The sequence below is a fragment of the Callorhinus ursinus genome, unplaced genomic scaffold (genome assembly GCF_003265705.2).
Source record: "Callorhinus ursinus isolate GAN/ISIS: 27379988/994484 unplaced genomic scaffold, GSC_fseal_2.0 scaffold6, whole genome shotgun sequence".
NCBI classification, from domain to species: domain Eukaryota; kingdom Metazoa; phylum Chordata; class Mammalia; order Carnivora; family Otariidae; genus Callorhinus; species Callorhinus ursinus.
The window spans coordinates 10,880,993-10,901,235 of NW_027397068.1; the positions used below are offsets into that span (position 1 = coordinate 10,880,993).

The window sequence follows — 20,243 nt, forward strand, 5'->3', positions numbered from 1 at the left end:
GGTTTGGAAGTCACTACCCTAGAAACTAGATTGAATCCCCTTGCTATAAGCCCTCATAACACTCTGTATTTTATCTTTCATAAAGTTCATCTCACTTGTAATTACTTAACACCAGTCTTTCCTGCTAAACAATTTACTTCACTGAAGGCTCCTCAGGGCTTAGCACATAGTAAACACTCAAATATTAGTTTAATTGAATTTTCCTATCATCCCTCCAAAAATCTCTTTCCAAGCATCTGATTAAAGGCAATGGGTTTCAAACTTATTTGACAATAAGATTAAATTCTTTGTTCGAAAAAAAAGCTTAACGAGAACCTCAATATGTAAAAGAGGTAACAGAGCTGTTTTGATTGAAGAAGCCAGCATGGAAGGGCCTTCAAGCAGTTTACCCCCTTCAACCTAGTCTATCAAAGGGTCCCATGGAACAAAGATGGAAAGACCCTGATTTAAAGCCACATAAAAATATCATTCTTTCCAATTAATATTATTAGATATAAACAAAATCATGGAAGCTGTTACGAAGTTAATTTATTTGGCTGCTGTTGGCAATCACAGATCCCACAGAGATTATTTTTCCTTCATTCCTCATCAGCTGGCTGAAAGATTAAGCTGAAGAACAGATTTTATGTCATTCCGTACCCTTACCACATTTTCTCTGCCTCTCTCCCACTCAGCTCAGTTCAACAGGAGAGATGTAAGAAAGAAATATCCAGTGGTACCTGGATATTATGAGAGATGTAAGAAAGGGTCAGAATTGATTTAAGAATGCATTTAAAGGAACAGTAATTTGCTTAACAACTAAACATGCTTATTTTATTAGTTCATAGGCCACACAGGCACATACCATGTGAGAGCTAAAGCCACGTAGCCAAACAGAAGTTACTATTAGTCTAGTGTTCTCATGATCTTTTTTTTCTGAAATTACATATATTATAAACACCTTAAGTGCAAAAGAAAATGGACTCTGAATTAGGCTGCATTAAACTTCTGGCTCTGACATTTTGTAGCTCTAAATCCTTAAATAAATCACTTAATTTTATTCTTCTTCAATGTTTGTACCTACTGAATGGGAGTCAATAATTTCTTCATATAATTCTCCTTTCCCTCCCCCTCTCCCCTTCCCCCATCACAAGTTATTAAGGTCAGAAATAGATTGGGATATAAGGCTCTCTCCCTGGTTCAAATCCAGGCAGTGAGCATATGTAGTTGGCCTCATGGCATGGCTCTCTGGTTCCCAAGGAGAAATATCACTGCTATGGAATAGTCAAGTTTCGAAATACTGCCTGGCAACTGGGGCTACCGCAGAGTCTGCCACTCCTGATACCCCATCTCTTGCTATCACATAGAAAACTTTTTCTGATCAGCTCCTCTCCATGGTGAGATAAGATGTGCCAGGGAAGGGAAAGAAGTGGGGAGGACCTGCATACCTGCTCTTGTTCTTTTTTATGGAGGCCACATGATCTCTCTAGATCCAGGCTCTAGGCTCCATGGGCCCAGGCATTAGCAATCTTCCCATGCCCAGGCTCTACCTCACTAGGCTTATACTGGGCTTTGGAGACAAAGCTCTAGCTAAAGAGATCTTTTACAGGTCACTGTCTCTCATGTATCTGATTTCTCTTGGAAAGCAAATATCTTAATACAGTCAATCTCCAAAGCATAGATAAAATGCAGGAGGCAGGGCGCCTGGGTGGCTCGGTTGGTTAAGCGTCTGCCTTTGGCTCGGGTCGTGATCCTGGAGTCCCGGGATCGAGTCCCGTATCGGGCTCCCTGCTCGGCAGGGAGTCTGCTTCTCCCTCTGACCCTCCCCCCTCTCGTGTACTCTCTCTCTCTAATAAATAAAATCTTTAAAAAAAAAATGCAGGAGGCAGGTATGAACCCAATGTCTGCTCCCCAAGTGCCTCCTCCTGCTCCCATACTAAAGGCACTTAAGCAAATGTTTAAGGACTAGTGTTTCTGCCCGGAAATACCCTACAAAGATACCCATTCAACAAATATTTAAAGAATGTCTGAGTGATGGAGATAGAATAACCAAGACCTGCTTCTTGCCTTCAAAAAGCTCACAGTGAGAAGGACATGAAAACAACTACAGTACAGACACTAAGTGTGTACAAATACGGGGACTACCTTATAGTCTACCTAATAGTCTGCCCAGGGTAGCTGGGCAAGGCTGAACCTTAAAGAAGCATGAAGAATGGGAATTTCCAATGGATTAAAGGGAAGCCATTCTAAGCAAAGGTTCCAACAGGGACCAAAGTGTACAGGTGAGAAGAGTGGCTCCATCTGGACAGTCACTTGGGAAAAATGGATACATGGCAAAAATACAAAGAAGAGGGAAAAAAAAAAAGCAAAGGAGCACAGTTGTAGGAAACTAGGTTGGTGAGAAAGGCAAGGATCAAATCATGAGCAGCCCTGTAAGCCAAGCTAAACACTTTACTTTGAACTTTATACAGAGCCAATAGAAAGCTATTGAAAAATTTTCAATTTAAGGAGTGATCAAATCAGTTTTATTTTACTGGATCTGGTGACAATGGTGACTGAATAAATACTTGCCTGCGTGGACTGGTGCCCATGTGAGAATGCCTGCGCGTGCGCGCGCGCGCGCGTGCATATGTGTGTGTCTGTGTGTCCAGGCTAGGGGGTGGAGTAAAGGTGTAGACCAAGAGATCAAAGATGATTCCCACAAGTGCCGAGCTGCTGTCAATCCCTGGAATAAGGAAGGGATGAGGTGCAAGTTTGGGGGAGGAGAGTAAATTGATGAGTTCGGTTTTTTGTTACCTTGTAGAGATTTTTTCAGTCTGTGGGAAATCTGGGTGAAGCTGTTAGATCACCACTAATTCACACTAAGAGCATGGATAGGACAGCTCCCAGGTTTCTGGTGGAGGTAATGGGTGCCTTTGCACTGGTCTCTTATACACCAGTCACCTGCTAAACACACCCATAGGCCCTTCTGAAGAAAGCTGCCACAAGAGGTTCTTTATACATAGGTCTCCCTACTTTGTACTATGAGACCCTACTACCTTGGCCAGAGCAGACCCAAAAAGGGATCAGGGAGCTTGATGCAGAGCACCTACTGATAGGCTACGTCAGAGGCTTATGAGGTGGCTCCATATAGAGCTCTGCCCATAACCACAAGTCCATTCCAGAAAAATCACAATGTTTTCTTACTTTTTTTTTAAAGAAAGATTTTATTTATTTATTTGACAGAGAGAGAGAGACAGCGAGAGAGGGAACACAAGCAGGGGGAGTGGGAGAGGGAGAAGCAGGCTTCCTGCTGAGCAGGGAGCCCAAGGCGGGTCTCGATCCCAGGACCCAGGGATCATGCCCCGAGTGGAAGGCAGACACTTAACCGACTGAGCCACCCAGGCACGCCAGTTTTCCTACTTACCAAGCGAACAAATTACTACCCACGTGCTAGCACACTGGCCCTGAACCAGTTACGTGTATTCTCTTAATTGTACCATCCATTCCTCTAAGACAACTGCACATAACAGAGAAAGGGTTCTATCTCTTATATTGTGCAGTGCTTTTAACCACTTTTTTTCACATAAGCATTACTCTAAAAATATCACAGGACTGAGAATAAAACAAGGGAAGGAAGCATTTTCACCATGCCTCCTAGCATTTCTAGTAAGTCCCATAGATCATCTATGGGACTTAGAGATCATCTTCACCATGAACTCCAAATGATCCACACGGTAACAAACAAACAAAAAAAGATCTTAAAAAATCATTTCGTGTAGAACAGCAACACCACCTTTGAGGAAATACCAAAAAAGAGGAAGCAATTTATAACACTGGGGCATGTCGACCAAAGCTCAGCTATCTGACAGATCATATACTTTGGAAATGTACAAAATTCTGGAAAATTTTGAAAACTTTTCATAACCTCAGGTATGAGAACATATCAAACCTGAGCAATGTGCTGGAACAACAATGTCTTGGGACCCACCAGTTCTCCATTCCAAACTGCACTATTATTTATATTTCCATTATTCTCTGGACATTCCACTAAGTACCTCAGCTGTCCTAAGGAACTTGGTACCATGTGATCAAGTAGTCACCATACATTTTTACCCACGTAGTTTTATTTAAATCTATGACAAGCTAAACAATTTAAGCATTCTATCACCCAACCTTAAAACTAAGGTTTTCTTTCCCTTTTTCTTTTACGTTCCTAACCCCCCACCACCGGAGGGTGTTCTTAAGAGATGGGCGGGGTGTGGGGTTGGGGGGGGGGTCCTTAACCCACTGAAATTGAATTGTTTAAATGCATTTCTTGGAAAGCCCACAGGCTTCACCAGATTTTTAAAGCAGTCTATGGACCCCCCCCAAATGTTATGACCCATTCTACACACTGGGTCACCTAAGAACACTTCTCAGCCTGACAGCACTCAAGCTAACAATGCTCTATTCAGTCAATATCCTCAGACTTTTCTGGAGTATTACATATTAAGTATTTTTCAAAAAATCAAAAGTTCACAATGTCAGCTCTTTCCATAAGGATGCTAATCTTGCTGATTCCTACCGAAAAGATGCTTTCTTGGAAGGGAAAAATAAGCAGCAGCAAATATCTGGTCAAACCATCACTAATATTCTAGGATTATCATTTAGAGCTGAACTGTGGAGTTTCTCCCTCCTGACAAATTTATCAAGGTACAGACAGAATAAACACCATTTACAGACCCTAGTGATTCATTTCCAGCCTGCCTTAATATGAGAGAGCTGCTTACTTTTCTTGCATCTTTATAATGCACCAGAAAAGAACTTGAAGCTAGGATTGTTTGGGGTGTTCTGTGAATGAAGCAGGGGCACTAAATACAGGAAGTCTCTAGAACTGAATATAGATATATATCATGTTAGTCGTCGTGGCAAAAATCGTGGTTAGCTCTAAAGTACACGGCTCATCTAACTAGTTTTCTTAGCTCTTTGGTTAGTTGTTTTAATACAGAATATTTCCTCTAAGTCTGGAATTCCATTCGCCCCAAATGCTGCAAATGAGATATTTAAACAACCAAATCCTCACATGCAAGTGAGTCAAACAGCTAATAAAAGTCCGGTGGCAGCGACGAAGGGATAACGACGGTCTGTGTTCAGGTACCGCAAGGGACTGTTAACTATTACCCACGGACATCACCTTTACACCTGCTCTTAGGGATGAGTTCAGGACCCAGCACTACGCGACCAAGATGAGGAAAGGGAAAGTCCGGGTGCTGCGGGGAACTGGCCGGTCCCCAGGACTGGCGGCCGCTGCCCGCCCGGCCGCCCTGCGGCCTGCATCATCCCGGCAGGCGGCGGTCTCGCGTAGAGCGCGAAACCCCGAAGCGGAGCCGCGAGTGGCGGCGGACGCGAGGGAACCGCAGCGCCGGGCCCGGGAGCCCAGGGTCACTCCGCCCTCCCCGGCCCACCTGGCGGCGCCGCCTGCCCGCCGCCTCCAGCCCTGCTCACCCGGACTCTTTAGGTTGTAGCGGGCCTCCATGGCGGATCGCTGTCCCGGCTCTGGCCTCCCGGCCCGCCGCCTCCACCTTTCCGCGCCGCAGTTGCCCGGGTGTCAGCGCGGCTCCGGCCGATTGGGCCAGGCAGAGGGAGCCTCGGCAGACACCGCCCAGCCCTGGCAGACGCCGCCCAGCCCTGGCCGGGACTGCGGGAGGGGGGTGGGGGCGGAGTGTGAGCGTGCGGGCGGGGCGCGGGCTTCGCGATGGCACCGCCTCCTCCGCCGCTCCCCCCGCCTCCCTGAGGGCCGGGCAGGCGCCGGCGCCGGCCGGGGCGTCGCTGAACGGGGCGCCCGGGCTGGAGGTCAGCCTCCTCGTCTGGCCGCGGGCCCAACCCCGCCGCGGCCGCCGGGTCTGCGTCACCCGCCCTCGCCCGGGTTTTGTGAAGTTGCCCTGACGTGGCGGTCGCTTCGTGGCAGTCGGTCAGCTCCGGCGCCCGTCACTGCGCGGTCGCCGTTGACCCTGCGATGGTCGCCCCGGGATCTGCAAAAGCGGGCGGCGTCCTCGTCTTCCTCTCGGCCGGGCCCCGCGGAGGCCGACCTTTCGCCGAGCCCGTCCGGGGTCCCCCGGCGCTCGCGGCTATTGAAGAGGAACGGCGCGGCCGGAAGCGGCCGGGCCCTACCCGCTGCCGGCGGCCCCCGGGACCCCCGGGCCTGAGAGAATAGACGGGCCCGGGCCCCGGCTGCCCGCGCGCTGCCCGGCGGGGTTGTGGGCCGCTTTGCTGGGATCGAGTAGCTGATGGTAAAGACAGTTAAGTGCGGAAGAGAAAATCCGGTGATGAGGAAATTGAGTAGGATTTTTATAACATTTTTTTAGTAACGGGATTAGGTGCAAGACACTTTTAAGCATTGTGGGGGGTTGAAAAAAGAATTATAACTTGTCAAATAAAACTGAGGGCGTTACATTGAATTGGGGGGAAAGCGTACAAATACAAAGGACACAGTACAGGCTTCATCATAGAAAGAACGGGATTCAGAGGAAGAGGGCTATGGGGTCTTGAAGGCTTAAAGGAGGGGCGAGAACTGAGGAAAAGAGGGAGGGGTTGGCTCGGTGGGGAGGATGAAGAGGGAAGGAAGGAATTCTAGGTGAGATGGAGCCGGGTTAATCTGGTTGGGCAAAGTGTATTTTGTTATATAAAGAATTGTACCAGCAACCTTTTATAAAGAGTGAAATTGGGAGGGAAGGAAAGAAATGGAGGATATCTAAAACAAAATTAGATGATATCTTTCCAGCCATTCCATGAGGTTTTCTGAGAAGCAAACGGATAATCAGAGTGGCTGAGATATGCAAACAAAGCCAAACCCCAATGTGCTGCTTTATTATTCATTTATTAATTCTTTGTGTTAGATCTTCAAATTGTTTAACACTGTACAATTCTGCAAAAGCCTGTGGCTTGTGAAATAGGTATTATCATTCCCATCTGATAGCTAAGGAAACAGTTCTGGAAGCACTAGGAACCGTTTAGTTATTCAGCCTCCAAGTCAGTCAAACACCAGACGCTGTGGTCTCCTCTCCTTTTCTTCCTCTGCACGGAGACCAGGACGTTTTTCTTTTCTTTCTTTTTAGAAGACACCATCACCTAGTCTTTTCCTTGGCATTGCAGGGGTTCAGGACAGCACCTCCCCCCCCCCCCGCCCAGCCCCCAATGTGCCACTTGGCATATGGATTTTTTGAGCTGAAGGCACTTGACACCCTGGGAGCTCAAAAGAAACTTTTGTCCCTTCCTTAACCACACAGAAGAATCTAAATTGGGGGTCTTTCCCAGAAAAAGGATTATCTAGCAGAGATAAATTTTATCTGAGTGACCCACCTGTATTGCAGGGCAAACATCTAATTGCCAAACATCTGTTCTCCTTATTGTCTGTGAAGTGTATTCCTTTCCAATGAAGTTTCAGATCCCTAACCCCTTCTTAGTTCAGGATGACAGACGGACCTCATTTTGCCGAACTGTCTTTGGAGTTTCCATGTCTGCGTGGATTCCTTGTACCTATGCTATTAAATTTGATTTTCTGGAACGCCTGGGTGGCTCAGTCGTTAGGTGTCTGCCCTTCGGCTCAGGTCATGATCCCAGCATCCTGGGATCGAGCCCCGCATCGGGCTCCCTGCTTGGTGGGAAGCCTGCTTCTCCCTCTCCCCCTCCCCCTGCTTGTGTTCCTGCTCTCGCTATCTCTCTGTCAAATAGATCAAATCTTCAATAAATAAATAAATAAATTTGGTTTTCTCCTATTTATCTATCTCACGTCAATTTGATTCTTAGTCCAGCTAGAAGGATCTTGAAGGGGACAGGAGTTCTAGCTCCCTGAAAAAGGACAGAATTCTTGCTTCTCAACAGGGAGGGCTTTTTTCCCCACAAGACTGGCTCCGTGGTAATTATAATCTCTTCTTCCTTGCTTAAAAACAAAATTTATTCTGACAATTTAGTAATGGGCACATGTTAAGGTTTATTAAACTTGTTGCAAGAGCAAAGAACTCTAACAAGCCAATTGAAAGATTTCTCTCAGGAGAGACATTTATAGGTAAAAGAGTATTTAGAACCACAGTCAGGCACCTGGGTGACTTAGTTAAGCATCCAACTCCTGATCGCAGATCAGGTCTTGATCTCAGGGTTGTGAGTTCAAGCCCCACTTGGTCTCCATGCCTACTTAAAAACAAACAAGCAAACCCATAATCATTGACTTACATAGTTCTGTTTTCCTTAGATAGAAGAGAAGCCCTTTGAAGTGCAGATCCCCCACCCATCTTCATTTGCATCCAGGGAGCAAGGCCAGGACTATACTTTTTGAGCATGTACTGTGTATGGGGCCCAGTATTGGGCACTGGGCCTATATCAGCTCATTTATTCTTCACTATATTACTGACAGCAGCACGGGTTATTTAAATCCATTTTCCTAGCTAGTACGGACAGTGGAGGTCTCAGAGAAATGAGCAATTTACTTAAATTTTTTTTAAGATTTTTTTTGGGGGGGGTTTGCCTGGGTGACTCAGTTGGTTAAGCATCCGACTCTTGATCTCAGATCATGTCATGATCCTCAGGTCATGAGATTGAGCCCAGCTCTGCACGCAGCTCAGAGTCAGCTTGGGATTCTCTCCCTCTCCCTCTGCCCCTTCCCAGCTCGTGCTCTCTCTGTCTCTCTCTCTCTCTCTAAAAATAAATAAATAAATAATAACATATTAAAAAAAAAAAAACCACAACCTTTTCTAATCTGTACACCTAACGTGGGGCTTGAGCTCATGACCCTGAGATCAAGAGTCTCATGCTCCACCAGTTAAGCCAGCCAGGCACCCCAAAGCAATTTACTTTAATTCTCAGTTTTTTCCACTGCAAGTTCTTATACTTCTGACATTATTGTTTTATCATATTGATGAAAACAGATTTTTCCAGATTTTTATTTATTTCTTGATTTGATTTGAATACTTTGAAATCTTAAAGTTTCATTGTCTTATCCAAGGCTGCTTATCTAGAAAGTGGAAGAACCTTGATTCAAGTCCAGGTCTTTTGACTCTGAAACCTGGATTGTTTTTGCTACACTAGAAAGGAATCAGGCTATTTTGTGTCATGCAAGGTCTTTTCCCCACCATTTGAAAATGGATATGCTTCTTTGAACCTCAGTGTCATTCTTGGACCACACACTTCACGATATTTATTTTTCAGCATTTAAAACTTTTCTTATATATATATATATTTTTTTAAGGATTTTATTTATTCATTAGAGAGAGAGAATGAGAGATAGAGAGCACGAGAGGGAAGAGGGTCAGAGGGAGAAGCAGACTCCCCGCTGAGCAGGGAGCCTGATGCGGGACTCGATCCCGGGACTCCAGGATCATGACCTGAGCCGAAGGCAGTCGTTCAACCAACTGAGCCACCCAGGCGCCCATATATATATTTTTTTATTTGAGAGAGGGAGAAAGCACAACACAAGTGAGAGCGGGGCGGGGGGGAGATGCAGAGGGAGAGGGAGAGAGAGAATCTTAAGCAGCTTCCACACGCATCAGGAGCCTGATCTCAGGACCCTGAGATCATGACCTGAGCTGAAATCAAGATTGATTGAGCCACTCAGGTGCCCCAAACTTTTCTTATTTTTTCAAATGATTTTTCTTCTTGATCATAAAAGTAATACATGATTGTTGTTCAGTATTTAGAATATGAACAAAATGCAAATCTCCCATAATCTTACTGCTCAGAAATGGCCATGATCGGGCACCTGGGTGGCTGAGTCGTTAAGCGGCTACCTTCGGCTCAGGTCATGATCCCAGGGTCTTGGGATCGAGCCCCACATCGGGCTCCCAGCTCAGCGGGAAGCCTGTTTCTCCCTCTGCCCCTGCTTGTGTTCCCTCTCTCGCTGTGTCTTTCTCTGTCAAATAAATAAATAAATCTTTAAAAAAAGAAAAAGAAAAGAAATGGCCATGATCAACATTTTAGTGTATTTACCTTGAGCCTTTATTTATAAAGTATAGGTACTTTAACAGAGTTGAGCTTCCATTGTATGTGTCTTTTTATACTAAAAATATCTGCCATAAGCTAACTGGATTACTTGTTTTGCAAGTAGCAGTGCTATTATCACTTACATTGATAGTATAAATTGACTAATTTTACATTAATTCCTTCCTAGAGTATAATAATGAAAGACACTTCAGAAAGCCATATATGGAATTTATTTTAAGCATCTTATTCATTACTCTAATATTTTATAATAGACTTTTTTTTTAATTTTTCATTTAAAAAAAGACCCACTGGGGTGTTTTTGAGGCTCAATCAGTTGAGCATCTGCCTTCAGCTCAGGTCATGATCCCGGGGTCCTGGGATCAAGTCCCTCATGGGGCTCCCTGCTCGGCAGGGAGTCTGCCTTTCCCTCTCCCTCTGCCCCTCCCCCTGCTCATGTGTGTGCACTCTGGTGCTCTCGCTTTCTCTCAAATAAATAAATGAAATCTTTAAAAATAAAAAAATTTAAAAAGACCCCACCTGGGGTGCCTGGGCAGCTCAGTCAGTTAAGCATCTGCCTTTGGCTCAGGTCATGATCCCAGGCTTCTGGGATCAAGCCCCCATCCTGCTCCCTGCTCAGCAGGGAGTCTGCTTCTCCTTCTTCCTCTGCTCTTTCCCCTTGCTCCTGCTCTCTCTCTCTCAAATAAATAAATAAAATCTTAAAAAAAAAAAAAAGACCCACCTACCACAGTTTTCCTATGGTTTCATCCCCAGGATTTCCCCAATAGAGTAGTTAATAGGAAAAATGGGACTAATTATCCCATGGGGATGTAGCTGGTATTAATGTAAGGAGATGTTGGCCATTACCAGGGACGCAAGTTTAAGGTCTGCTCACCTGAACAAAAATGTCGGACAGGAAGGAATTTGTTTCTGTGCCCAGCCTTACTGCACTGTAAGGCCAGCATCTACCTACCATCCGGTGGCAGGCTGAGAGATCCAGGAGCGAAATGACCTCTTCATTTTATCCTTCTTGATTTGTTCAAGACATATCTTACCTGCTCCTTCTATTCTGACACTTCTCTAACACTGTATTTTAGAAGAAAGTATTACAGACAGATCTCAAGTGAGTATATCTGAAACCCAGTGAAGTGCTTACAAAACTAGTTTAGTAGGTCCTTCCGTCTGATGACTTATACTGCACCAGTAGGAGCACCTCATTTTAAAAGGTTTTTCCCAGTAATAAGCAAAGAAGCATTTTCTAAATACAGTAGTAACTAGTTGTTTGCAACACTATTAAAATCATTTTTACTGTGGCTTTCTTAAAAATACATCTTCTTTCGGAGATCCAATTTGCTGTCATAGTTTTAATTATCTGACACCTTTCCCAAAATTACAGCTCTCAATATTAGAAATGAGGAAAAAGAAGGGCGCCCAGGTGGCTTGGTCAGTTAATGTCTGAGACTCTTGATTTCAGCTCAGGTCATGATCTCAGGGTCGTGGGGCTCTGTACTCAGCGGGGAGTCTGCTTGAGATTTTCTCTCCCTCTCCCTCTGTCCTTTCCTCTGCCCCTCCCTCCGCTCGTGCGTGCTCTCTCTCTCTAATATAAATAAGTGAAATCTTAAAAAAAAAAAGAAACCTGCTTCGTATTGTGTTTTTGCTTTATTTGCATGGATTGCATTTATTTTTGTTGTTGTTTTTCATAATAAAGTGCCTTTTTAAAAAAAATTATTTATTTAAGTAATCTCTACCCAACATGGGGTTCGAACTCATGACCCTAAGATCAAGAGTCACATGCTCTTCTGACTGAGCCAGCCAGGCACCCCTCATAATAAAGGTGCTTTTAACATTAAAAAACAAAAATTGCAATACTCATATTCCTTGCTCCTTAGTTCTGATGGACTGATGAGTTTGACGAGAGATATTTCATTTTCAGGGGCACCTGGGTGGCTCAGTCGTTAAGCGTCTGCCTTCGCCTCAGGTCATGATCCCAGCTCTCCGGATCGAGCCCCGCATCAGGCTCCCTGCTCTACGGGAAGCCTGCTTCTCCCTCTCCCACTCCCCATGCTTGTGTTCCCTTCTCGCTGTCTTTCTCTGTCAAATAAATAAAATCTTTTTTAAAAAAAGAGAGAGAGGTTTCGTTTTCTAATCTTAGCGCTAAGGAAACACCTGCCACTAAGATAAAACTAGTGGTTCACGGGTGAAAGAACAAGTACCTTAACGATCTGCCAGCAGTTGTGTCTTCTCCCTCCCTCCCTTCCTCCTCCTGGGGCCTTTCCTAATTTTTCTTCCGGGCACTGTCCCTCTGCCTCTCTGTCTGCGCCTTTCTTTTTTTTTTTTTTTTTTTAAGATTTTATTTATTTATTTGAGAGAGAGGGAGGAAGGGAGAGTAAAAGGGAGAAGCAGACTCCCGCTGAGCAGGGAGCCCGATTCGGGGCTCGATCCCAGCACCCCGGGATCCTGACCTGAGCCGAAGGCCGACGCTTAACCGACTGAGCCACCCAGGCGCCTGCTATGCCCTTTTTCTTGTGGCCCCCTATCCTGCCATGCCAAGTGTCATTCTCTGAGCCTTTTTAGCCCCTTGCGGATAGAAGAAACTTGTTCATTTACAAACTAGCCTGAATAGCTTAGAACTCTGCTCCCTACCTTGAGAGAAGTTTCAGTTTCTATTCATTGGGGAAATGCAAAATGGCAAAAAGTTACTTTGAGTTCGATACTTTTTTTTTTAAGATTTTATTTATTTATTTGACAGAGAGAGACATAGCGAGGGCAGGAACACAAGCAGGGGGAGTGGGAGAGGGAGAAGCAGGCCTCCCGCGGAGCAGGGAGCCCGATGTGGGACTCGATTCCAGGACCCTGGGATCATGACCTGAGCCAAAGGCAGACGCTTAATGACTGAGCCACCCAGGCACCCCTGAGTTCAATACTTTTAAAGAAATTTGTATTTTCTTCATTATTATAGCATCCACAGTCGTCCAAAAAAATCATAGTTCATAAAGATGTGAAACCTTTAGTCTACAGACAATGCTCAGTGCACACACAAATACAGAACTTCCTAGAGAAATCCCGCAGCCTCAAGGCATTTCAGTAATACTATTAACATCTTTACAACAAACAACACTAGGCTGCTTCCCATTAAAATTCAGTTTACAAACTTTGAATGACAACCAAGTCATCAGCTTCAAAAAGCAGTCCTGGACTTCCCTGTAGTTTATCCTTTTGGCGCAAAATAACCAAAAGGTACGAGTCTTGTGAGAAGACAGCTGGGCCAGTGTGACTTCCCTGGAAGTTGAAGTTGGGTTTAGGTGCAGATGTTCTCAAATGGAAATATATGCCATTTGTGCCAGAGTAGAAAGCAAAAGTTTTCCCAAGTACCATTTTTCAGAAAAGAGAGTTAGTTGCCTTATATTTTTGTCTTTTCTTTGTTCAAGAAGGACAAAATTGTTCAGGAAGACAATATGTCTTGAAAGTGCTTCGAGCAAAGGCAGCTTTCTAATAAGGGCCATCTAAAATATTAGGGGGGAAGTCAAAGACATTCCTGAGCATATGACCTTGGAGGACAAGCATGGGAGATACTCATTAGTAGGCTTTTTAAAAATTCACCGAAAAGAGAAGAAGTACGTATTTGTTGAGTGAACATAGAGGGGAAAAACATACACCGGCCCTAATGTTAAACAAATAGTTTTTTGAGACTCAAAATTTCCACTGACAGCATCCTCTTCAATTTAAGACAGGTTCTTTCTTAAAATACCTAAGAGGGAACTGTCAGATGAGTCAAAATGTTCCATGATGATGAAGACCCTGCTGTAGAAGATGCCTGTGAAGACTTAAATAAAATGACTTGAGTGAAGAAATTATTTTTTAAATCAACGCCGTTTTGTGTAATTTGTGATTTTAACATTAGCAAATATTTAAATATCTAAAGTAAAAAATGATTTAAATAGACTTTTTAATTATTTAATTTACATCTATAAAAGTTCACATTCAAATTATAGATTAAATAATGTAGATTTTAAAAGCTACATAATCCAGGTGGAAAAAGGACCCTAACACTTGAAGCATATATGTATGTGCATGTGTGGGCGTATGTGTGTGTGTGTTTATGGAGGAGTGGAAGTGTGAAGAAAGCCCTATGTAATTCTAACCCAGTCTTCATCATCTCCCCTCCCCATCCGTGTTTTATCAGCTGTAAGGCCAAACAATGTGTCCCAATTTATAAGATTTGCCTTATACTTATATATAAGGGTATTTATATAAAATACAGATTCCCAGACCTCTCCTCAGAGATTCTGATTCAAGAAGACTGGGGTAGAGATGGGAATTTACACTTTTAAACACCCTAGATGATTCTTAAGATCAGATAACTTTGGAAAGCACTGGCCTGTAGCATTAAATGAAATGGTAGGACATGAACGTGGTGGTGCCTTTTCTTGCACCTTATTAACCTGAGTTCTCTCCTCTCCCACTGAGATGGAAAGGCAAACAGGACTGGTCCCTCCCAGTCAGCCCCGTTACTGCCTGCTTCCCATGCAGGGGAGGTGAAAGCAGGGTGACCAAAGTTGCTTGCAGAGATCTGGGAGAAGTCTGGAGTTTGTTCCTGCTTACTGACTAGTTGATGAAGGCGGGGTATTACAGCCCTGAGCTCTCAGCATGGCCAGAAGCAAGCAACAATTGGCCAGTAGCCACACAGGGACTTAGGCAATAATGGAAGGTGGAAGCAACCAGAATCAGCTTGCAGGAGTGGAATAGTCCACAGAGACGGTAAGGGTAGGTGTCGGGAGCAAGAACTCCTGTCCCCCTCAAGGTCCTTCTGGCTGAACTAAATCAAATTGACATGAGACAGATAAACAGGAGAAAATCAAATTTAATAGCATACGTGCGGGGAATCCATATAGACATGGAAACTCCAAAGACAGGCAAAATTGAGGTCTATATGCCCTTCTGAACTAAGGAGAAGGGGGTAGGGATCTGGGACTTCAGAGGAAAGGAATGCACTGCACAGGGCGATAAGAAATAAAGCACATATTTGGTAATTAGATGTTTGCCCTACCATAGAGATAGGTCACTCAGATAAACCTTATCTCTGCTAATAATCCTTACTCTGGGAAATACCCCCAATTTAGAGTCTTCTGTGTGGTTAAGGGAGAGGCAGAAGTTCCTCTTGAGCCTACAGGGTCTTGATTGCCTTCGGCTCAATCTTCACACCAGAGTGGCCCATCTTGGGGTGGCCTGCATTAGCATGGAAGAAATGGGTCTTAATTGCTCTCCTGTAGTTGGGCATTCAGGGAAAGGGTCTTTGTTGTTTGTTTGTTTGTTTAAGATTTTATTTATTTGAGAGAGAGAGAGCAGGAGCAGGGGGGAAGGGCAGAGGGAGAGGGAGAAGCAGACTCCCCGCTGAGCAGGGAGCCCGACATGGGGCTCAATCCCAGGACCCTGAGATCATGACCTGAGCCAAAGGTAGGCACTTAACTGACTGCGCCACCCAGGCACCCCACGCCTTAGTTTTTTTATGCAGTTTTGGGATATCAGAAAGATCCTCCTTGCCCCAGCACTTTATTAGTACAGATTGAGGAAGCAGGGTGGTCAAGACCTCAGGCAGCTAGTTAATGCTCTCCTCCACACTGAGTGTAGCAGCTAGATCAACTCCCTTTCATGGGGAAGGGGCTTGTCCACATGCTTCTTGGGAGTGTCAAAATAACACAAAAGAGCAAAACTTGTGGATTCTTGATACTGGATAAGACTAATGTCTGAATTAACAAAGGACCCATAGAAGTTAGATCTAAACTCAAGAGTCCCTAAACTCTCAGTAAATTACTGGGGTGCCTGAGTGACTCAGTCAGTTAAACGTCGGACTCTTGATTTTGGCTCAGGTCATGATCACAGGGTTGTGAGATCGAGCCCCATGTAAGGCTCTGTGCTCAGAGCAAAGTCGGCTTGAAATTCTCTCTCTCCCTCCCCCTCTGCCCTTCCCACCCACATATGTGCGTGCTCTCTCTCTAAATAAATAAATAAATAAATAAAATATTTAAAAAAATAAAGTTAATTATTTATTATAGTCAATGATAGAGTCTATAGTAAAAGATGATCCTGCCAGGATGGATCCCCCACAACCCACTGTACAAAAACATCCAAGAGATGGCAATGAAAATTAGAACTACTCTCGTAAACACAGTGGAAAGCCCTGATCAAGTGAGAGAAAAATTCAAGAACCTTCTCGGAATTCCCCCTATGTTTGTTAAGATTGTAAAATTAACAGAGAGGGAGAGGCATCCGGGTGGTTCAGTCAGTTGAGCCACCTGCTTATGATTTTGGCTCAGGTCATGATCTCAGGTAGCCCCACATCAGGCTCTGTGCTCAATGGGGAGTCTGCTTGAGATTCTCTCCCTCTGCCCCTCCCCATACATTCTCTCTCTCTCACAATCTCTCTCTCAAATAAATAAATAAATCTTTAAAAAAAAAATGAACAGGGGCGCCTGGGTGGCTCTGTCGTTAAGTGTCTGCCTTTGGCTCAGGTCATGATCCCAGGGTCCTGGGATCAAGCCCCACATCAGGCTCCCTGCTCAGCGGGCAGCCTGCTTCTCCCTCTCCCACTCCCCCTGCTTGTGTTCCCTCTCTAGCTGTGTTTCTCTCTGTCAAGTAAATAAATAAAACCTTTAAAAAAATTAAAAAAAAAAAAATGAACAGACAGGGAGGGGTGCCTGGGTGGCTCAGTCGGTTAGGCACCTGACTCTTGATTTCGGCTCAGGTCATGATCTCAGGGTCATGGAGTTGAGTCCCACATCGGGCTCTGTGCTCAGTGGAGAGTCTGCTTGAGATTCTCTACCTCCCTCTCCCTCTGTCCCTCCCCCACCACACACATGTGCTCACATGCTCTCTCTCTCTCAAATAAATAAATAAATCTTTAAAAAAAGAAAAACTAGTAGTAATTTATAAATAAATAAATAATAAATAAAAATTAACAGAGAGGGAAGGAAAATATTTTAGGCTTAAAAGAAAATCTTTAAGTATCTCTGATCTGGCCAATGGATTCATTTACTCCAGCAATGCCTCACAAATTGCAGGTCATGACCCATTCATTAGTGGATTGTGAAATCGTTTTTAAAAAGGAAATAAAGAAAAAAAAATACTAGAACGCATTGCATGTAGGAAGGATACTACTTTGTGAGTTCTTTTTTTTTTAAGTAATATTTATGGGGCACCTGGCTGGCTCAGTCAGTGGAACATGTGATTCTTGGTTGCAGGGTCATGAGTTCAAGCCTCACATTGGGCATAGAGCTCACTTAAAAGAAATAAAAATGACAATAAAAAATAAAAGTAATATTTATAAGGGGTGCCTGGCTGGCTCAGTTGGTGGACCATGTGACTCTTGATCTCAGGGTTGTGAGTTCATACCCCACATTGGATGTAGAGGTTACTTAAAAATAAAATCTTTTTTAAAAATAATAATAAAAATTAAAGAACTCTTTTTTTAAAGATTTTTATTTATTTATTGAGAGAGAGAATGGTAGAGAGAGAGCATGAGACGGAGGAAGGTCAGAGGGAGAAGCAGACTCCCTGTTGAGCAGGGACCCCGATGCGGGATTCGATCCCAGGACTCCAGGATCATGACCTGAGCCGAAGGCAGTCGCTTAACCAACTGAGCCACCCAGGCACCCTAAAAAAAAAAAACTCTTAAAAAAGGTAATATTTATAGGTGTATGTGATAGTTTGCAATGTGAATTGTACTTATTGTGGCTCACAACAACAATGAAGAGTTTAAAATGGATTCCATAAAGGGTTAACTCCTACAGTTCTGTAAAGTGCTTTATTTTCTATTACTAAAATCCTTGCATCTCTAAAATCTGCCTTTTAGCTATTTTATTAAGCACAATGTCTGGCATATAAAAGGTGTCCTATCAGTCACTGATGAATGAAAAAAATTATCATTTCCCTCAGAAAATGACTGACAAAGAAGGGAATCGAGACTCGTGCTTCCTCTTATTTACCACGCATTATATAGGCAGGCTGGCTCACCTCCGTTGAGGGTGGAGAAGGAGGTAAGAACCAGGGAAGCAGGTTCTTGCAAACTTTACTGAGGAGTTTGATATCTATAATGGAGAGCTACGACGGAAATTAGGCAAGAGACTGATATGGTCAGAATGGTGGTGGTTTAGAAAGGTCACTCTGGGTCTTGTGTGGAGAATGGAGAGGACGGATGGATGGATGAGGTGGAGAGACGTTAGTTAAGAAGCTGTTGAGATCCACAGAAGCAGAGATGGTGACCTAAACCAGGATAGTGGCAAAAGAGATGGAGAGAATAGATTGAATAGATGTTTATAAGGCTGAGCTGAAAGAACTGGGTGGTTGATTGGATGGAGTGAGCAGGAAGAGAGAGTCAAGGAGGCCCACGTTTCTGACAGGGTCTGCAGGGAGCATCTTCACACCACCACAGGAGGAGAAGATTTAGCAAGAAGGAAGTGAATTCAGTTTGGGGCATATTCGAGCGGAGGGTCCTCTTACAGAAGATTCCAGCAAAAGTACGCTTTTAAAGGTAGGTCTGCAGGTCAAGAAAAGGTTAGGATTGAAATGTATCTTTTTGAATTTTAATCCAGATCAGTGTTTTGTTTTCTATAAATATGGTTGAACATATTGATGTAAAAGGTTGAATCCAGGTAAGATCAAAGGCTTATTCTCATGATTTTCTCAGAATTTGATATACTTTTGCTTCTTAGAAAACCAAATGTCTGGAAAAGGTATTTAAATTCTCTTCTGAAATTTAAAGACTCTGTTAAAATTATTTTCCGCATTGGATTCGGCAGAAGAAAGCATAATCTTGAGTTAAGTACATTTAGAAGGCTGCTCTTATTGGTTCTCCTGTGAGAAAAGGTATGTCTTTTTAAATTTCCAGCATTTTACCCTTCATAACCCCATGCAGCAGTAAATCCTACACTTCAAGTCCCCATCTTCATATCTGTGAAGGGAGGACATGTAAAGGGACATGTGGTACAGCTGCTTAGAACAGTTATTTTTTTAAAAAATATTTTTCATTTATTTATTAGAGACAGAGAGATTGAGAGAGAGAGAGTGGGGAGGGGCAGAGGGAGAGAAGAGAGGAGCAGACTCTGTGCTGAGCAGGAAACCCAATGTGGGGCTCAGTCCCAGGACCCAGAGATCATGACCTGAGCCAAAGGCAGCCGCCCAACCAACTGAGCCACCCAGGCGCCCCAGGACAGTATCGAGAGGGTGGACTATCCAGCCAGACTCCCAGCCTTGTGTCTTACTAGTTATGCGATCTTGACTAAGTTATGTCAACTCTCTACCCTCAGTCGCCTGATCTGTAAAACAGGAATGGTGATAGTACCCATCTCTTGGTTTTATGAAGATAACTTCCGTAAAAGCACTGAAGAGCCTGAAATATTGTGTGCACTCAATCATTATATATTATCAGTAAGTAATTCTGTCAAAGACATTTTCTTTCTCCTAAACTCAACATTACTACCGATTAAAAATCTTAGAAAAATATTATTTTTGATCAGTCTTTCCAATCAGAAACAGAATTTTGTATATAGGGCCCCTGGGTGGCTCAGTCGTTAAGAGTCTGCCTTCGGCTCAGGTCATGGTCCCAGGATTCTGGGATTGAGCCCGGCTCCCTGCTCAACAGGAAGCCTGCTTCTCCCTCTCCCACTCCCCTTGCTTGTGCTCCTTCTCTCGCTGTGTCTCTCTGTCAAATAAATAAATAAATTCTTAAAAAAAAAGAATTTTGTATATAAAATATAACATCTAAAGCTAATCTTCTCTGGGGACTCTTAGGGATCTGTAAAAGTCATTACAGAGTGGAATCCTACGAAGCAAGTCAGAATCGATAAGGTGGACCATTTGGAAAAGAATTTCCAGATGGCTAGGGATTAGGACCAGAGCAGCAAGAATTAGTATCTGAAGTTTACTGGAAAAAAACGAAAACAAAAACAGTTCTATATTCCAAACAGCCATGTTCCCATAACAAATGTGGAGAGATAAGGGGGTTTAAAAATATAATAAAAATAAAAGTGCAAATAGAGGGATTTATCCTCATTTCCATAAAATGAAAGCTGGTTAATCAGGACAAACATTTTACTAAAGGGACTTAACAGGACCAAGTGAAGCAATGATGTTCACGTATGGTCAACAACCTCACAAACAGCACGGACCATACTTATGCTTCACCAAAGAGAATTTTCTGTTCCCAGAATGCTTAGTTATGAATATGCTTGAAATAAAACGAGAGCCTTACCAAATCATGAGCATGACACATGCTTTTAAATTGGCAGTTAACATTCTTGAAAGAAATGGTTTAGCAATAATTACAAATTATGTACTGC

General features: G+C 43.7%; 2 protein-coding genes across 3 annotated transcripts in view; one reads left to right on the forward strand and one right to left on the reverse strand.

The window, feature by feature from the left end:
- Window positions 1-5,622, reverse strand: part of UBE2J1 (ubiquitin conjugating enzyme E2 J1) — a 25,636-nt gene extending 20,014 nt beyond the window's left edge. Inside the window, exons 1-2 of one of the 2 annotated variants that reach the window (XM_073893605.1) lie at window positions 5,446-5,572; window positions 646-719 (exon numbers count right to left, since the gene is read on the reverse strand). Coding sequence is in view for 1 of the 2 variants with exons in the window: in XM_025862555.2 (XP_025718340.1) it covers window positions 5,446-5,476 (31 nt within the window). In the remaining variant the exon portion in view is untranslated. Of the gene's footprint in view, window positions 1-645; window positions 720-5,445 lie in introns of both variants that reach the window. The other variant, XM_025862555.2, reaches the window with a different exon arrangement.
- On the forward strand, window positions 5,457-13,757 carry LOC141372963 (uncharacterized). The gene is made up of 2 exons (XM_073893606.1): window positions 5,457-6,230; window positions 13,637-13,757. Exon 1 carries the CDS (start codon window positions 5,475-5,477, stop codon window positions 6,144-6,146), a length of 672 nt encoding a protein of 223 aa, XP_073749707.1. The 5' UTR covers window positions 5,457-5,474; the 3' UTR covers window positions 6,147-6,230; window positions 13,637-13,757.
- Window positions 13,758-20,243: the final 6,486 nt, after the last annotated feature.